At 45.2% G+C, this 19002-nt stretch overlaps 1 protein-coding gene across 1 annotated transcript in view; it reads left to right on the plus strand.

The window, feature by feature from the left end:
* Positions 1-19002, plus strand: part of PTPRT (protein tyrosine phosphatase receptor type T) — a 778866-nt gene that overhangs the window by 593848 nt on the left and 166016 nt on the right. The window contains exons 19-20 of the mRNA XM_069495747.1: positions 1344-1380; positions 13277-13333. Coding sequence (XP_069351848.1) covers positions 1344-1380; positions 13277-13333 — 94 coding nt within the window. The remainder of the gene's footprint in view (positions 1-1343; positions 1381-13276; positions 13334-19002) is intronic.

Below are 19002 nucleotides of genomic sequence, written 5' to 3' on the forward strand. Positions count from 1 at the left end.
TCAGCCCTTAATGGATGTGTAACATGTGAATATTTTGTCCCATTCTGTATGTTGTCTGTCTGCTCTCATAATAGTTTCCTTGGCTGTGCAGAAGCTTTTTAATTTGATCAGGGCCCATTTATTTATTTTTGTTGTTGCTGTGATTGCCTTTGGAGTCTTTATGAATTCTTTGCCTAGGCTGATATCTAGAAGAGTTTTTCCAACATTTTCTTCTAGCATTCTTACCTATTCATGCCTTACATTTAAGTCTTTTATCCATCTTGAATTAATTTTTGTGAATGGTGAGAGATATGGATCCTGTTTCATTCTTCTGCATGTGGCTATCCAATTCTCCCAGCACCACTTATCAAGTGGGGCTTCTTCTCCCCAGTATGTATTGTCTGCTTTGTCAAAGATCAGATGGCTGTATGAGGATGGTTTTATATCTGGGTTCTCTGTTCTGTTTCATTGGTCTATGTCTCTATTTTTGTCCAAATACCATGCTGTTTTTGTTACTACAGCCTTGTAGTATAATTTGAAGTCTGGTAATGTGATGGCTCCAGATGTTTCATTTTTGCTTAAAATTGCTTTGGCCAATGGGCTCTTTTCTGGTTCCAAACAAAGCGCAGAATTATTTTTTTCTAGATCTGTGAAATATGATGTTGGTATTTTGATGATGATTGCATTGAATCTGTAAATCACTTTGGGTAGTATGGACATTTTAACACTGTTGATTCTACCATTCCACGAGCATGATATGTTTTTCCATTTGTTTGTGTCATCTGTGATTTCCTTACTCAGTGTTTCATAGTTCTCTTTGAGAGATCTTTTACTTTCTTGGTTAAGTATATTCCTGGGTATTTTATTTTCTTTGTAGATATTGGGAATGGTATTGAGTCTTTGATTTGATATACAGACTTGACTATTGCCAAGTGTCCTTTAAGTTTGTGCATGTGGATGTATTACTGCTTGTAACTAAGTTTCCCAAGAATGCCCTTGTTCCATTTGCTCACTCATGCAACCGAACCAAACACGCTACGTACCACAATGTACCCACTAAGTGTGATTCTTAAAGTTGTTGGGTACTAGACAGTATCTGATATGTTTATAAAGTGGTTCTGCCAAGGGAAGAGGTTTATGAGGTAGCAGAAGCCAGGAAATGAACCAAACAATGTATGCACCTAGCCTGAGACGAAATAAAGAAATGGAATTAAAAGGTGATTTCAATGGGAAAAAAAAATGGAAAGGACAAATTTTAAATTATAATTAAAAAGACATACGCTTGTATGTATATGCATAGATGTGTATATTTTCTTTATATAACCCACAACTAATTAACTGGTATTTCATTTTTTTGTTCACAGGAGACCAAAATCAACTGTGTTCGTCTGGCTACGAAAGGTATGTTGGCATGTCCTTGTCTGTCTTCAGCTGTTCTTTAGCCATTTCAGTAATATTTTTCCTCTAGCCACACAGGGAAAATTTAGGCAACAATGACAGAAAACAACAAGAAAGAATTATTATTTTCACTGGGGTCATTTGCATCCAGACCGTACATTCTAGGGTATATATTAGTAGCATAGTGCCTAAAACATAGTAAGAGCTCAAAACATATTTACTAAATAGATGGATGAATGGATGAATAGATGGGTGGACTGGTATCAGTGGAGTGATGAACATAAATTTACTGAAATATTCTTCTGCTATATATTTTCATTGTATTTAGGTCTGTGTTTACGTGAGTGTTTTTCTTTAAGCATGTCTATCCCATCTTCTGGGTTTTGTACTTCATTCAATTGGTATATGCCTTTCAAAAATTAGGTGATTAGTGTTGGCGCCTTTAATAATGAGAAAACAAATGCTACATTGTTATGTTGTTGGCATTTTCAACACTTATCCCCAAAACTAAGGCAGCATTGTTCAGGCTCATCACTTTTGTTTTCCTAATTATAATTGAATTGCCTGGCTCTTTCAACTGGTACATGTTTCTGTTTATTACTTTTTTTAAAAAACGAAATCAATGAATGGTTTGTTATCATTTAACCTCTTTCAAGGTTGAATGGTTGGAAATCAGGTTTATCTTTTTGTTAAAGAACTGATATTTTTAACAACAACCCCCCATACACACACACCAAAATAGGGCAATTCTATTCTGTTTCCTGCATGTATTGATAGCATACATAGTTTCATAGATTGCTTCCAAGGAGATAAAAATTATAAATATAAGTAGACAAATAACCATAGATATAAACTATAAACAAAGGCAGCACCCAATTATATATGTGTATGCATGTTAGTATATACACACATGCACCCACCCACATACACACTCATATAGGTGGGGGAGAGAAGACAGAGAGAGAGAGAGAGAGAGCATATCTTTGGCTATTGGACAAAATACGCACCAAGACCTACCACACCTGACTTTTACAACCAGCTCAAAAAGACGAAAATCAGCTCAATACGTAGACACAAAAAGGAAGATGCAGGAGGAAGGGGAAGGCAGAAGCACTGAGGATTCACCGTGATAAAAAGTTGCCCTGATTTCACATAAGTCATAGAGGGCAGCATGTCCCTAACTTGTTCCCTCTCAGGAACTCAGGCTACTGGATGGGAAGAGATAAAATACTCTCTGTGAGGCAAGGAGAATTGATGGCCTGCAAACAAAAGTGACACAAATCACAGGCCCTGGCAGACTTTTCCGCTGAAGAAAACAGATAATGTAGAAGGAAGAAAACCATCAATTGGGTAGCACCAGGGCCCTAGACAGCAGTCAGGACAGCTGGGTGTCTGCAGCTTAAACAGGCAACCAGAGAGGGAAGGGAACTCACAGAGAAACCTTCACCATGATATGCTCTTTGGCTTCCTGATAGCTTTTGACCTCTAGACCAGGAAGAGGTCAATGCAATGACTCTGCACTCCGTGGGGTATGTGGGATTCTAAGGACACCCTCTGGGATGAAAGCCCTTTGAAAGGGTAGCTTTCTGGGTCATATTTTCTAAACTGAAAATTGGGAACATGTGACCTGACAGGCAATAGGTACAAATGGGGACGATGGGAGGATACCTAAAACTATACTTTCCTGGCAATTTCAGGACCACTGCCCTCAAAGGCATGGAAGCCCACCATGCCTGGCTTCCCCAGAGTTGCATTGCTGATGTGAAGGAGAACTGCAGTGGCATTTGAAGAACTAGAGAGAAAAGCTCTCTGTCCCCCGCTTAGCATAAGGGCTTCTCCTCTTGCTTGGTCTCTAGGTTACTATGTTCTTTTAGTGGTGTATGTGTGCAGGTGAACTGTGGATGTGAAAGGGCAGGAATGCATGAATGGGTATGAGTGCCCAGCTGCTCAAGCCAAGGCAGGGCTCTGAGAGGTCAAGTATTGGAGAGTCCAAGCATAACATCCCGGCTTTCCAGTTTAGTGAGAGCCAACACTTCAGCCCAAAGAAACGGGGCCCCAGTAATACTTGGGAATGGGGCAGAGAGCTAGATAATGCAGAATGCCAGTCAACCACCATTCAGCACCACATCAGATGAGAAGGATGCTTGGGGAATGCGGAGAGAGGGCAAAGGGAAGGAGACCTCTGTCTGATTAGTGTCCATTCAGTGCCAGGTGCTGCAATTGGAATATCTAGGGTCGATTAAAGGCAAACCTTATTTAACTTCATCCATTACCCATGAGAAGTTTGTATCAAGGATCTAAGGCCAGGAATCAATATTTGACCCATCTCCCCGACTACCTAGATCAAATTCCTTCTAGGTAGGCTTGCTGGAAACAGTATTCCTTTAACAAAGGAAAATACTGGGAATCCCGCAGGGGTATATAAAGTCCCTGAGATGGGCCATCAGCCCTTCCCAAGCTCTGCCATCTCTCTGTCATCATGGACCTTCCTCACAGGTCTGCTGGCAGCATTCATCTTCCTGAGTGTGCTCCCATGTCAGACTCGAGGCCAATGCTCTGATGATGGAGCAACTTGCTGCTGTCCTGGCCCTGACCCTGAGAGTCCATCCAGTGGGGCCAGCTGTGTGGATCCTGCAGAACCAGAACATTGCTACTTGGAATAGCCCCAAGCACTCGTTCAGCGTCATTCTGACCTGCCCTCAAGCCCAGTGCCTCTTACATTAGACACACATCTGGCTCCAGCATGTGTCTCTAACCCTTGACTTTCAGAATGTTGCTACTAATCATCCGGGATCTAATTTAGTGCTGTTCAGTTTGGAAGGTTGCAAAGCAAGGGATCTATATTAGTTTTCTGTGGCTGCTGCAAAAAGTTCTACAGATTGGGTGGTTTAAACAACAAAAAATTTATTGTCTCACAGTTCTGGAGGTCAGAAGTCTGAAATCAAGGTGTTAGCAGGATTGGTTCCCTCTGAGGACTCAGAGGAAGGATCAATTCCATGTGTTTCTTCTAGCTTCTGGTGGTTTGCTGGCTGTCTTTGGTATTCCTTGGCTTGCAGAAGCACCACCCTGATGTCTGCCATATCTTCACCTGGCATTTTTCCTGTGTGCTTGTCTGTGTCCAAATCCATCCCCCATTTTTTTCCTTTTTAAGAGGCAGGGTCTTGCTCTGTCACCCAGGCTGAGGTGCACTGGTGCAATCATAGCTCACTGCAGCCTCAAACTCCTGGGCTCAAGCAATCCTCTCACCTCAGCCTTCTGAGTAGCTGGGACTACAGGTAAATGCCACTGTGCCTGGCTAATTTTTTTTTATTTTTTGTAGAGATGGGGTCTTGCTGTGTTGCCCAGATTGGTCTTGAATTCCTGGCCTTAAGCCGTCCTCCCACCCCGGCCTCTCAAAGTGCTAAGATTACAGGCATGAACCATTGTGCCCAGCCCAGAATTCCCCCTTTTTATAAGGACACTGGTCAGATTGGATTAAGGGATAGCAAAAAGCTAACAAAACTGCCTCAAATCCATTCTGAAGCCCTTTACTTGGCACACTCTAACGCTGGGAATAGATCTGCTTAGAGCTGTAGGGAGAAAACCATAGCCAATGGGTAAATAAGCATTAAGTTTTGTTTTTGAAACGAACAACACTATTATTCAGATTTTGAAGAGGAAACAATAGAAAATCAGGGAGCAGAAAAGGTCAATTTAAAAATCATGTTTTGTTCTTATGGTTAAAACCGGAAATGTGAGAAAGGGCAAGTGAGCAGGGGAAGCATTTAGAACCATTAACAGTGTTGATCCTGAATTTAGAAAGTGAGAGATGGGCTCCACTTAGGCACAGGTGGAAGATGTAAGCTCCAAAGTGATCCTTGGGAAAGTGGAGCATGTGGAGGTTTGGGGTGGGGGGTATTTAGACTTTGGAGGTGTTGAACCTCAAGTAGAGAGAAACCAATTCTTCCTGTGGAAGGTACATCATCCATCTGGTAGAAGATGCTCCAGGCTGCAGCTGCTGAAGGAGGTACCCAAGTATCTCAGTTCATGTCCCTCTGGCTGGGACAGGGCAGGCCAGGAAAAAGTTGTTTCTGATGTAGTTGTTTAATTCTGGACCATACTCGTCAGTTCCTCTTTGAGAACTGATGTCTACTTCTATGCAAGTCCCCTCACCCACTGATTCTCCTGTCTAATTCCTCACCCTGCCTCCCTCCCTGCACCCAGCTATTCACTTTTCTGCTTTCTCTTACCCACAGGCCCTGCCCCTACCAGTCTTGCCTGCATGATCTGGCCCCTCCTACCCTCCAGCCTCATCTAGGCATCTATCCTCTTATCCATTACACTCCAGCACACTATCTTCTTTCAGTTCTTCAGACACGTCAAGCTCCTTCCAACCTCAGGGCCTTTGCTCATCCTGCCCTCCCTGGTCTGGCCACCATATGAGTCTCCTTAACAGATTCAACATCTTTCAGACTTTAGCTTAAACCTCACTTCCTCAGAAGACCATCCTGACCTCCAGTTTAATGTATACACCCAATTTTTCATTGTCATTATACACTATATTTTTTTTCATAGCACTCATCACAAATTACAAAGAAATATATAATATATATTATATATAAATCTGATAGACTAAGTGACAGAAGTGCAAATACTGTGCCTATAATGGGCACTGTCATATCCCCAGATCTTAGCATACACTGGTGCTCAATAAAATGTGTTGAATGAACAAGTGGATAAACGATGGAGGGATGGATCAATGGATCGATAGATGGATGGATGGAGGGCTAACAGGTTACTGTTCTTCCATGGCCTCAATTTTTTCAAATACATGTGACATGTCAGGACTGTTCTCTTAGAAGCTAGGAGTAAAAGTGACAGAGGCAAGGACTCAACTGTGTGATCTACAATCCCCACTAACAAGAAGGCTGGCCAGCCTCTGCTTGGATGCTTGGGCTCCTGCTGTGACAGGGACCTCATCCGCCCTCAGTGCCCATCTTTGAATACTTCGGTTGGAGAGAACCTCAATGTTATGAATCTAAATTGGCTGTTTATTATTTCTGCCCATTAGCCCTTGAGGTTACATAGATCCTGTCTGCCATTTCTCCTTCCATAAAATAAAATTTGCTTCCCCTGACTTGCCTTGGGTAGGGTCAGGAAGGTACATGGTGGCCTGCCTTCCTCCTGTTGGTTGGTACCACTCTGGCCGCCAGCAGACAGTAGCACTCCCATCTCTGGCGCCAGCCGTCACGGGAACACAGCTGGCTCTGCAGACTCCTGCTGGGTGCACCCGAGTGGCAGTTAGAAAAATCAGCTTTGATTTGATTTGCAAACTGAGCCGAGTCATTGAGACAAAATAAATCCGAAACCCATAAAGCCATTTGCAGAGTTGCTTTGCAGAAGACAGCCACAGTTTTAATCTAGTAAACACTCTCTAAGGATCCCATTACAACAGCCCTCTTGGAGTAGGAGCTGCAAGCTGGAACTCCAGAATAATGGATAAGGGACCAGTGCCACCAATAGTTCTGTTCTGCCTAGTGGTGGTGATGGACTAAAACCATTGTCACAACGGTGACAAGCAAGAGGCTTGGGCTACAGTCTTGTGTAAATATGCCTTGTTTTGTATAAGGGCTAAGCCTGAGGTAAAGCATTTTATCTAGCACTTTCTCTCCTCTCTCCATAGTGGATTCTTACTCCTACAGGGACTGACAGGGACATTAAATGGCCATTTTCCAGTGAGATGCCCTCATCTCACCAATGCTAAGACTGGAGCCCAGAGGGGCAGTGATATGTCCAAGGCTTTTTCATCTACAGAGTAATAGGCCACAGGTGATGTGAGAAGCCAAGTTGAGATATAGGAATCATCTGCTATAGGTAGGAAATTCCCACCGCTGTTGATACAATTCTAGATGGAAGGTTCTGTCTTATATAAAACTTCCTTGAGAGGTTGCATGGAATGACGGGAAATGAGAGACACCTGTATCAAATCCTGCCTCCAAAGTCAAGCTGTTTGACCTTGAACAAGTCACTTGACCTCTGTGAGTCTGTTGCTTCACTTTGAAGCCTGAGATCCTTAGTTGTTTCCTACTAATTATTCAAGAACATAACAAATGATAAACAATGTGAGTTTCCTTCCTTCCTCCTTCCTGACTGACTCTCTGATGTGAGACTTGGACACGCTGACCTACTAAGCACAGGGCCTCTCTCTCAGTGCCCTAAGGAAGAAAGCCAAACCTGGACTGTAGTCACTTCCACAAATCCACACATCCACCATTTGTCACATGGACACAGACTAGATAGAATGTGCAGAAACTGAGAGTGGACGGGGATGATGCTGCCTCAACTGTCAGCACTTGACCTTTTCATCTATAGGTCATTGTGTTAAGATGCCATCCTGCACAGCAGCAGTGTATGTTTATTGCCCACTTATAGCATTGTGCTCATTCACTTGCTAGCCTTTGACTCTGGCACTATCCTTTCCTCATCACCTGCCCAGCGATTTCAGGAGGGACTCAGGACCACAGCACACCCAAACCTACTATGGCAGCCGGTGTAAGGCCACAATGAGGGATCACTGTGAAAGGAACAGCTGTAGTGAGGTAGTCTGTTGTAAATCTCTTGGATGTGGTTCAGTCTTTAGAAATCCCAGAGGGGAAAGCTCAGAGTGTGTGGGAGGCGGGTTGAGATGGGGCAATGCTGTCCTTCCCTAGCCAAGTCCGATGAGATAGAATTCGTGAGAATTACACAAATGTAACAGGTTCTCCTTGACTACTGGCCCTCTTTGCTCTCACCCAGTGTCTTTGAGGTCCTAAACTGTCAATGGGATAATACAGATTTTCCTGAAGGTTTTGTGAGAAGACAGAAGAAGGGAACTATTTCATAAATATACCATAAAACAACCAAAGATGACCATTATGTATCCCAACTCTTTCTTTAATATATGTCTTGCTACAACAGCTGACGCATCTCTCTAGTCTTCTTCTGTCCTCCCACCTGTTATTCTCTACATTTACTCAGATTTCTCTCTCTCTCTCTCACACACACACACACAAACACACACACACACACACACACGTGCGCCTCCCTTTTCCATACCCTACTCAGAAAGACAAAAGTTGGTGTGACAGAGACCAAAAAAACAAAGGTGACGACCCACTCTTATCTTTTAAGCACATACCTGGGAAGTCCCAGTCCATCCCTCTCAACTAGAGAAATAAGAATTATCTACTCAAGACCTGAGACGCCTGAGTTGACATTAGCTCAGATCTGTTATTCCAAAGAAGGTGCATCTTATAAAGGGAAAAGGAGGCCTTTTAAAATCAGAAGTCAGGAAAGGGGGGCATTTAGGGTAGGCTGGAAACAAGGGTTAGAAATAAAGAGATTAAAGCTGCATTGGAGGTTTTGAACCCCATTGATGAGATCTCAATGTTATGTTTGAATGAGGGGAGGAGGAGCTTGTAAAAATTAACCACCTATTGTATGCCAGTCACAGAGCTGTGTGTACTGACATGAGGTTACAATGAGATGATACAAGTAAAGCCTGGTATATATTACACACTAAACAAATAGTGGTCATGATGATTAATCAAGAAATGAGGGCAAATAGGCTCCAAAGCATTAAAGAGCTCAAGGTCCCTCAGAATGGCAACTCAGATTTGACTCCATGGCACCATTTTGAAGCTCATTAATAGCACAGACTTGAGGAAATTCTATGGACCACTGATGGGACCCCCATTTCCTATTTGTTAACCCCTTCCCACATCTCTTTTTCAGTGATGATTGATAATAAAAATTTTAGGGTGTGATGGTCTTTGGACTGTCTCCAGGGATGCCCAAGCTACGTCCTGAAATCTGGAGCAGAAGGTGAGGTGGCTCAAGGAACCCTCAGCTTTCTTCATTTCCACAACATATTGAAGCTAATAAACCAAGAAATTAGTTTGTCTTCAAGGTTGTCTGCTCCAGGGCCATCTGTAGCCCAGCGGCATCTCTCTGCACTCAGCATTCATTGCTTTAGAAGGAAAAAGAGTCTGAAAGGACGTCTGAGGCACTCAGCATTCTGAGCTCTTTCTTCTTTGCATGGTCTCAATGTTTTCACTCATGACTGACAGATATACATAAATTCACTGATCAGGCCCAGAAACTGTGAAGAGAGAGGGGTCCTCTCCAGAAAAAAAAAAAAAAAAAAAAATCCTCCAGTAAAAAAGTGATACAGCAGGGGGACCAGGTAATATAGGAGAAAACAAAAGACCTCCACCTCTTCTCTGGCTGGATTAGTCAGGATAGACTAGGCTTTGCTGCAACAACAAATTAATACCCAAATCTCAGTAGCTTGATATCACAAAGGCTTATTTGTTGCTAAGCCATCTAGCCTCAAAGGACCCCTCAGCAGAGGAAGAGAAAGCATAGAGGTGGGAACTTGGGTCTTAACTATCTCACTTGGAAATGACTCATGCCACTCCCACTTACCTGGCTTTGATGAGGACCGGTCACATGACAGCCTGACTGCAAGCTGGGACTCTTTTGTGTGCCTAAGAAGCAGAGAGGGACCAGACACTGGCAGACACTAGTCATCTCTAGCATGATATATAGACAAAAGTAGGACCTTTGTCTAGTTCTACTTCCCTTTGTGTTCTGCTGAGACCCGCGATCCATCTCTTTATCTTCTGCTGCTCCACCCACTAGAAAAATCTCTCCCCATCCCTGCACCTGTCCAGCTGTCCTCTGTTCCTACCCCTGGTAACTGAGCATCACTGCTAAGCAAAGCATGGGGTGTAGCCCTGGAGGGTGGAGTGGGGAGGCCCCTCCATGGGCCTGTCAGCAGAACTAAGGTTTTAACTGGTTCATTTGATCCTTAAAATAACTTCATGAGATACTTACTAGTACCCCCACTTTAAAGGTAGAGAAACTGAAATTTAGAAATGTATGTAATTTTCCAAGGGACACAGCTAGTAAGTGAAGAATACTGAACCAGAGTTTCATGCGTTCATTTCGTTTTCAATAGACATTTATTGAGTGCAACTTGGTATTGATATGTGGCCCCGTGTTCCCTGGAAATTAAGAACTTCATCTTTGGGTTTGGACAGTCTTTGATTCTAGGTGGGAAAATGTACTCAACTATTCTGTGCCTCAGTTTCCCCATCTATAAGCCAATGACAATATCACCATTTACTTCGCAGGGCTGATGTAAGAATTTAATGAGCTAATGTATCCAAAGTGCTTAGTGCACTCCACAAATAGGAGCTTGTGGGAGCACCAACCAATAAATGTATTAATGCAGTACAATAAGGGCTATGAGGAAGGTAAATTCAGGATGCCACTGTAGTGCAGAGAAGGGAAACATAAATCAACTTAGGGTCTGCTTTCTCAGAGTGTATGGTCACTGAGACAAGTTGTGAAAGAACAGTGACAATTGTGTTGAACGAGATTCAAGAGTAAGGAAGAAAGGTCTTCTAAGCCACGGGGATAGATGTGCAAGTCACTGCAGGCAAGAGCACGTGCTGCTGAACTTGAGTGGGCCAAGGCAAAGGAATGATGGCCAGCAGGCCGGTGGGATCAACGTTTGGAGTGGTCAGAGATGAAGCTGAAACGACAAGCAGGGCTAGGCCACCCAGGGCTCTGTGTAGCCCCGGGGTCCATGCGTGTGTGTGTGTGTGTGTGTGTGTGTATACATATATAAACTTTGTCCTGAGACAGTGGAGCCCTCTGAGATGCTTAAGCAGACTGCCTTTTGTGGGAAGGACACCCTGGTGGTAGTTTAGAAAATGGACAGGCGAAGCGGGACTGAGCCAGGGAGAAGGCTGCAGAACCGGAGAACAGTGAAGAGTCTGTTGGAGGAAGCCAGGTGGGAATCCATGAGTCATCTCTTCTCTAAAGCCTTCTGTTTCTTTTTCTGACACGTGAGCTCAACAGTCCTTGCCTTGCTTGCCTCAAAGTGTTGGGGGAAAAAAGATTTAAAAAATAGCTGCTTAGAACAGGAGTTAGCAAACTCTTCTGTAAAAGGCCAGATAGTAAATATTTTCAGCTTTGCAGGCCTTATGGTCGCTGTCACAACGACTAAACTTTGTCACAGTAGCTCAAAAGCAACCATACGTAGGAGAATATGTATAAGGATGAGTGCAGCTGTGTTCCAATAAAACTTTGTTTATGGACACTGAAATTTGCATTTTATATAATTTTCATGTGTCACAAAATATTACTCTTCTTTCCCCCGCCCCAACCATTAAAAAATGTAAAAAACATTCTTAGCTCCCAGCCACACAGAAAACAGGGAGTGTGGGGCCAGATTTGGCCCATGAGTCATAGTTTGCTAACCCCTGATTTAGAATGTGCTTTAAAAACAGTGAAGCTCCCCATATTTTTAAGGGAGACGTGTTATGATTACTGTTTACTGGTGGTTAAATTTTATGATATTTCACGGCTGTTGATCAAGTTGCCATCTGTGTTATTTTTGAAATTGTGTATTTCCTGTTTAGCAGTTGGTCTGGGATGCCTTACCTCTTTCTCCATTTTACATTAAAAACTTTCTGCAGTTCTGTCGATGAACCACTAAAGTTGCAAGCTTTGATCAACCCTAAGACACCTTTTCAACCTTGAGTAGGATTTTCTTTAGAGAGGCAAGTGGTGGCTTGAAAGGGCGAGAACATTGAAGCCAGACAGGGTTTCAATGTAGCCTCTGCCGGTGACTAGTTTCGTGACTTTGAGCAAGTTATATAAATTCTCTGATTCACCACTTCTTCATTCATTCATTCATTTATTCAACAAATATTCACCGAGTGCCTACTATGTGCCAGGTACAATGCAAGGCCACAGGAGTGCACTAGGAAATGAGGCGCAGTGTCTGCCTTCAGGGAGACTACAGAATTAAGGAGAAGGCATCCACTTATACTACGGTGAGGTTACTGGATGAGAAGGGAAGACGAGGGTGTCGTGGGAAGACAAAGGAGGGTTCATCCCAGAGTCGGTGACACACTAAAGACTGTCTAGAGGGAAGGGGTTCTAAACTGACACCCAAAGGACGCGCAGTTGTCAGCTGAGTGAAGGAGTAGGAGGGAGTATGTTCCATGCAAAGTGCTTCACCTGGGTGAGTCTTACAGACTAGAAAGTAGGGGGCTGTCGATAATGGGAAGTTGTTTATTATTTCCATCGTTAAACAAGGGGAAAACCAGAGGGGGCAGTGGAGAGAGATGAGGCCAGAGGGCAGGCAGGGAGTTCCTCGTGAAGGGGTCTGTACCCAGGGTCGGGGTGGAGGGGGGGTGATGTTTATATTGGGGACAGTGAGGGTCACTGATGATTTCAGTGAAGGGCAGAGAGCAGACTGAGGGGGGTGAAGCTAGAGGCAGGGAGGCCAGAGGAGGCTGCATAACCAACCCACGTGGAACACGGGATGGCTTGAACTAAGTGGGAATGAAATTAAAGAAAAGGGGGCACCTTCAAGAGCTTTTCTGGGGTACAATTAATAAGGCATGGTGATTGATTATAAGGGGGAAGTCATAAAAAAGGAAGGATAAATGGTCTCTCCCAGGTTTCTCCATTGAGAAGCTACACGGTGGTGGCACCATTTACAAAGAAAGAAAAGACTGGGGAAAAGAAGTTTGGGTAGAAAAATGACAGATTTATTTATAATAATAACTGACCTTTCTGGGTTCTTCTAAGTCTCAGAAACATTGTGTGTGAGGCACCTGGAAAAGTACCTGGCATGTTGTGGGTGCTTGATAAATGGTGACTCCTCCTCTTGTTTCATTTTTAAAAATCTATTTCGGGCCCTGTTTCGTTAAACCATGATGTTCTTTTGCCGTTTAGTGTGAGCTCTTCAGAGCCACAAGAATTGCAGTTTTGTTCACCGTACCGCACGTTTTCATGTGTGTTTCTTTCTCTCCTTCTCTTCTGCATGCTGCCTGGGGACTGGCTTCCTTGTGGTCAGCACCAATGGGCAGCGCCCAGGTGACCCTGGGGACTCCACTCTGCCTCCTCACCACAGGTGACCACCAGAGCCCTGGGCGGGTGGGAGGGGAGCGAGAGTGGCCCACACTCCATGGGTCCTCCAGGCCAGGTGCACCAGGGGGAAACTGCCTCCACCTCAGCCCCCATCCACCCCCTCACCTATCCACCCATCCATCTGCCCATCCATCCATCCCTCTAGCCACTCAACCATCCATCCCTTCTGCCAATGCTTACTAAGTACCTACTATGCGCCAGGCACTGTTCTAGGCACTGAGGTTACACTGATAAGCAAAAGAAGACATGTTCCTATGCCACTGGCTAAAAAACTACACAGATAAGTGTGCAATTGGGAGTAGTGCCACAAAGGAGAAGTGGGCAGTGTTCAAAATAAACAAACACACCTGGAGCCAAGGGAGTGCTTCACAGGAGAAGTGACAACGGAGCAGTGGTCTGAGGTTGGGGAAGAGTTGACCTAACAAGTCTGTGATTAGGAAATGAGTTCTGCTTATGATCTCAGGTCTTCCATTTGTCCTAACAAGTTTCCATGACTCATGATCAGCCCCACTTTTCCAATCTGTCAGGTAGGGATAACAATACCTACCTCTCGGGGGCACCATTTGCATTGTAGACGCCACACAGACAGAGTTCGATGCTGTTGTGTTCTAGACTGAACAGGATACTTCGTGTCAGAGGAGCTGCTATGGGTGTGCCCAGTGTAGAGAAGGCATTTGTTTGGAGGAAACACCAGCCCCTTTCCTCAAGGACATTGTAGGTATAGCTCATTTCACACAAACATGAGCCATTCTTCAAAGGATCCCCAGCCACCTATGTCAGAGGCTAGTGCCCATCGTGGGGCCCAAGAGACAAAAGACAGTCTGCTAACCTAGAGATCTCTTTTTTGCAGGGGCCCCTTTCTTGTCAATGGGAAGTTTCTAGGAGATTTCAAACCTTTCCCTGTCACCTCTCTCAAAGCCCTTGCCCAGGCAATGGCCTCCTCTCTACTGATCCCTGACTGGTCAGTTTGTCCTGGTGGGAAAGAGGGTGCAGTGGGCAGTAAGGATGTGCGTCTGGCCGTCCATACCTCCACTCCTGCCCACCACCCTTCCCAAACTCAGGACCATCACTGCTAGTGAATGTCTTAGACTGGGGTTCCCTGGACACTGAGCCTGAGACAGGGACTCTTGTGCAAATTATTCACTGAGGAGTGTTCTCAGGAGGAAGAAAGGGAGGGGGATGGAATGGGGCAGGGGGCAAAGCTAAGGGAGGATGTGCACACCTGCCTCAGCCGGAGCCCGGGGGGGACAGGGGAAGTCTGGAGTATGAGGTGTACCGCAGAGGCGGTCCGACCTGGAGGCAGTGGGACATTTGTACCATGGTATTTGGCCAGCCGTGTGCTGGGAGCTGCCATGGGGGTGCATGACCTCCTGGGAACATGGTTCCCTTTGCTTGACGCCACTTCTCCAAGGAAGAAGGCATCTGTGAGCCGTTTGCACACCCACTGCAGCTGGAGAGTAGACGCCCCAGCCCAGTAGAGATCTGGGCAGAACCTCAACGGCATCCTCTATGGCCCAGTTTTGTCCCCGCCCTTGTGCTGCCGCGTACCACCGGTGTGTCAGTGCCAGCACCTCAGGAATTGCATCTCAGCCACTCCCTGGTTACATGGCCTTAAGCAAGTTGCATAGCCTTATTTCACCTGCAAAACTATTTATCACACTGAGTACAGTCTATTAAAGATTAATGGACTGTTTTATTTAATCTTTACATTAATTAAATAAAAGATTATTTAATCTTTTATTTAAGTTATTTAATAGATAGCCCTAGAGAGCTAGTGCACTATCTGTGCAGTAGCAGCACATAGTAGGTCTTCACCCAATGCCAGCCCCTACCCTGACACAATCACGGGTCCACCGGCCTCACCCTTCCCTGGGGAGGTGGCGGCTGCAGATGGACAGCGCGAGGACAGTGACTCTCTCCACTGTACCTGCCCCTAATTTGCGGAGAGGCAAGGCTTCTCCCGAGTGCGTGCGAGCGGCTCCATTTCTGCGGGGCCATTGTTCTCTGGGCTCTATTCCAGTCGAGCAGTCGGGTAATGTTTTCTTTAAACAGAACCAATCCCACATCAGGTACATTTGTTCTTACCTCTCGCCTTCCAAGGCGTCTAAATGTTCCTCCTCTGACAGGTTTATTTCATTGTGTTCCATTTATTTCCACACGTCTCTCAGCCTCCTTTGACGGGTGAGGCACCTGTGAGAGTTTCTCTTTGAGCAGGCTGTCCCTTTCAAGGGGTGTTTTTGTTAATGTTCCTCCCCTGGTAGCAATAATGGCCGATGTAAATAATAACTGCCCAGGTCTGAGTGATGGGGATATTAGACTTTAAGCACAGGCAGCCTCTTTTCATATCAGCACTGACCCAGAGAGCTGCAGAACCACATTATGTAGCAGGGGCAGGCTGGCATCGGGGGTGCATTAGGCTAAGTTCAGCTCTAAGCTGTGCCTCTTTCTGGCCTGGTGATCCCTGGCCAGTTATTTCTCTTCCTTGTACCTCATTATCTTCATCTGGAGAAGCTGGGATAATAATACCCCTGGTCATAGTTAATCATGAGAATTAAGTATGATAACAGCTTTAATTGCTTTGCCCAGCTAATTCCAACTAATTCTTCAGGTCCCCATGATGTATGGGCCTGTCCTTCAAGGAATCCATGCTCTGGAGTGAGGTTTCTCAACCTCAGTGCTATTAGCATCTGGGGCCGGAATCATTCTTTGTTCTGGGGGCGGGGAGCTGTCCTGATGTTTAGCAGCACCCCGTCCTCTAATCCCTAGATTCCAGCAGCATGTCAACTCCAATTGCGACAACCAAATATATCTCCAGACATTCTCAAATGTCCCCTGAGGATAAAATCAACCTCTGTCAAAAACTTCCAGAGTTGCACTGTTCAATAGAAATAAAATTTGAACTGTGTATGCAATGTTAAATTTTTTAGATTCATTAAAAAGTAAAAAGAAATGGGTGAAATTAATTTTAATAATTTATTAAAATACAGATGCTCCTTGACTTACAGTGGGTTACATCCAATAAACCCATGGTAAGGTAAAAATAACATCTCAAAAATGTATCTCACACACCTAACCTTACTGAGCATGTTAGCCTGACCTACCCTAAACATACTCGAAACACTTACATACCAGCCTACAATTGGGCAAAATCATCTAACACAAAGCCTATTTTATAATAATGCATGTAATTGGTTGAATACAGTATTGAAAGTGAAAAGCAGAAAGATTGTATGAGTACTCAAAATACAGTTTCTACCAAATGCATATCACCTGCACACCATCATAAAGTCGAAATCGTAAGTCGAGCCATTGTATGTCAGACCATCGTGAGTCAGAGATCATCTGATCTATTCAAAATATTATTTTAATATGTAATCAAGATTTAAAAACCTACTGATGAAAGTTTTTGCATTCTTTTTTGTACAACATCTTTGAAACTTGGTGTGTATTCTACACTTAGAGCATTTCTCAATTCAGATGTTAAGTTTTCAAGGGCTAAACTGAAATATATGATTCAAAAAAGGTAAAAGTTTTGTTTAATGAGTAAACGCGATTTACACTGCTTAAGTTTTTAAATTTAAGTTAGTTGAAATAAGGTAAAGTTTAACGTTCGGTTCCCCAGACACACCAGCCCATTTCCAGTGCTCAGTGAGCACACGCAGCTCAGCGAGTACCATTGCGGACAGCGCCGCCCTGGAGGTGACAAAGGTCTTCATCATTTTTGTCCCTAGTTGGTGAACAGAGTACATATGTGTGGAGTAGAGGCTCCGTAAATGTTCAGCTCCCTTGATCCCATTTTCCCCCCAGGGGACATTTGGCAGTGTCTGGAGATGTACGTAGTTGTCACAACTGAGAGTGAGGGTCGTAGGCCAGGGATGCCTCCATTGAGAGAAGTAAGGTACAAACCTCTTCTGGCCAGGACTGCGCATTTTTCTGTAGTGGGTTGACTTGAGGCCGTAGTGGACAAATGACTGGTTGATTAACATTTCACCTGAGAGGACTGTGTAGCCCAGGCCCACCACTGGAGAAAGAACCCCGCTCCTTACAGCCCTCCTGCAGCTCAGCCAGGCCTCGAGGGGGTGGTCCGGGCCTCTGAGCCCAGTAGGAGACTGGCAGTGTCCAGTCTGGAGGCCAGAGAGGGTGCACTGAAGGTCCCCCCAGGGGCAGGTCTGGATTCGTCACCTTGGCCATGCCCAGTGGCCCACCGTCAACTCTCCACAAGGAGAAGGGCCATGGGACAAGCCTTCATCTGGAGCACAAACTCTATTCCTTAAAACTGAGCAACCCTGAACACATCGCTCAGCCTCTCTGAACCTCAGCTTCTTCCTCTGTGAAATAATAAGGACGAGCCCCGCACAGCCAGGCACAGGCACGTCAGGGGCCGGCAGAAGAGGAGGCAATCCCAGCCCGGCTCCGGGTTTGAGAAGACGTTGGGTACAACTCCTCTTATCATTCCTTCCTTCCTGGGCAACTAATGTTAAAACTCTCTATTATTATTTTCCTGGCAATTCTTTAAGCCAGCACCTTGCCGTAGTGACAGGATCAGACTGTCGTAGGATCTCTGGGAATGCTTTGCAACTGCCCCTAAAGTAACTCTCCCAGGGACAGTTTGCAATCCTGGACCCAAGTGGAAAGAGCTTGAGCCTTTGGGACAAGGCTGTGCAGGCCGAGAGAAGACAGGGAAGCAGCCCAGCACCCTCCCTAGGGTCACTCCCTGGGCCCTGCCAGCCTGGTCACCCTGGGGTCTCAGTGGCCCTCCCAGGGAGCTTGCGCCCTCTGGAGGGGGTTGGCGGAGGGTGTGAGAACAGGAGCTGAGGCAAGAGAGCCAGGTGAAGTGCCAGCCGGAACCCCCACCCCGGTGGGACTATGCTTGGTGGAGAGAGGAGGAAGACAGGCGGTTGGGGCAGGGGGCACAGCCTGGCAGGCTGGCTGGCACGAGGGGGCAGCTCTGGGGGACAGTGACATCAGGGGTGTCCACAAGATGAGGAAAAGAACACTATGACAGCAAACACGTGTTATGTACTTCCTACATGCCACGGAATGTGCTGAGTATTTCACATTACTGACTCACTGAAACTCCCAACGACTCTTCAAGCAGCGTGCTATTGCTATTCTCGTTTTATGGATGAGGAAACTGAGGCTCAGGTGACTGAAAATCACACAACTTGAAAGTAATGAACGCAGGTCTCTTTAGACGTCTGTAATCTTACTCATCATGGTCTGTGCCCAAAGCCACCGTGAGCACCTGTTATGAGCCAAGGACTGGGAAGCACTACAGTGGAATGGGTCAGGATTGTGTCTCGGAAGCCACATAATTTGCTAACTGTGGGACTTTGACCCACATCGTCGCCCTATTTCCTTATCTGCAAATGGGAATATTAACAATGGCCAGTTGTTGAGAGGAATAGTGAGATAATACACTTTATTGTCTCAGATGTGCACTAGCATCGTAATGATTCTAAACCCATCTTACAGATGAGGAAACTGAGGTCCAGAGAGGAAGCAGGCAGGCAAGCTGTCCATTGGTAAGACTCGGGCACAACCATCGCTCCTGAGGTGGGTGGTTGGAGAGATAGGTAAGAGCCCATCAGGACCTCAGGCCTGGGGCACCTAAAATGCCAGACAGAAATCATGAATCAGGGCTTCCTAGGG

The sequence above is a fragment of the Eulemur rufifrons genome, chromosome 20 (assembly GCF_041146395.1).
Source record: "Eulemur rufifrons isolate Redbay chromosome 20, OSU_ERuf_1, whole genome shotgun sequence".
Lineage (NCBI taxonomy): Eukaryota > Metazoa > Chordata > Mammalia > Primates > Lemuridae > Eulemur > Eulemur rufifrons.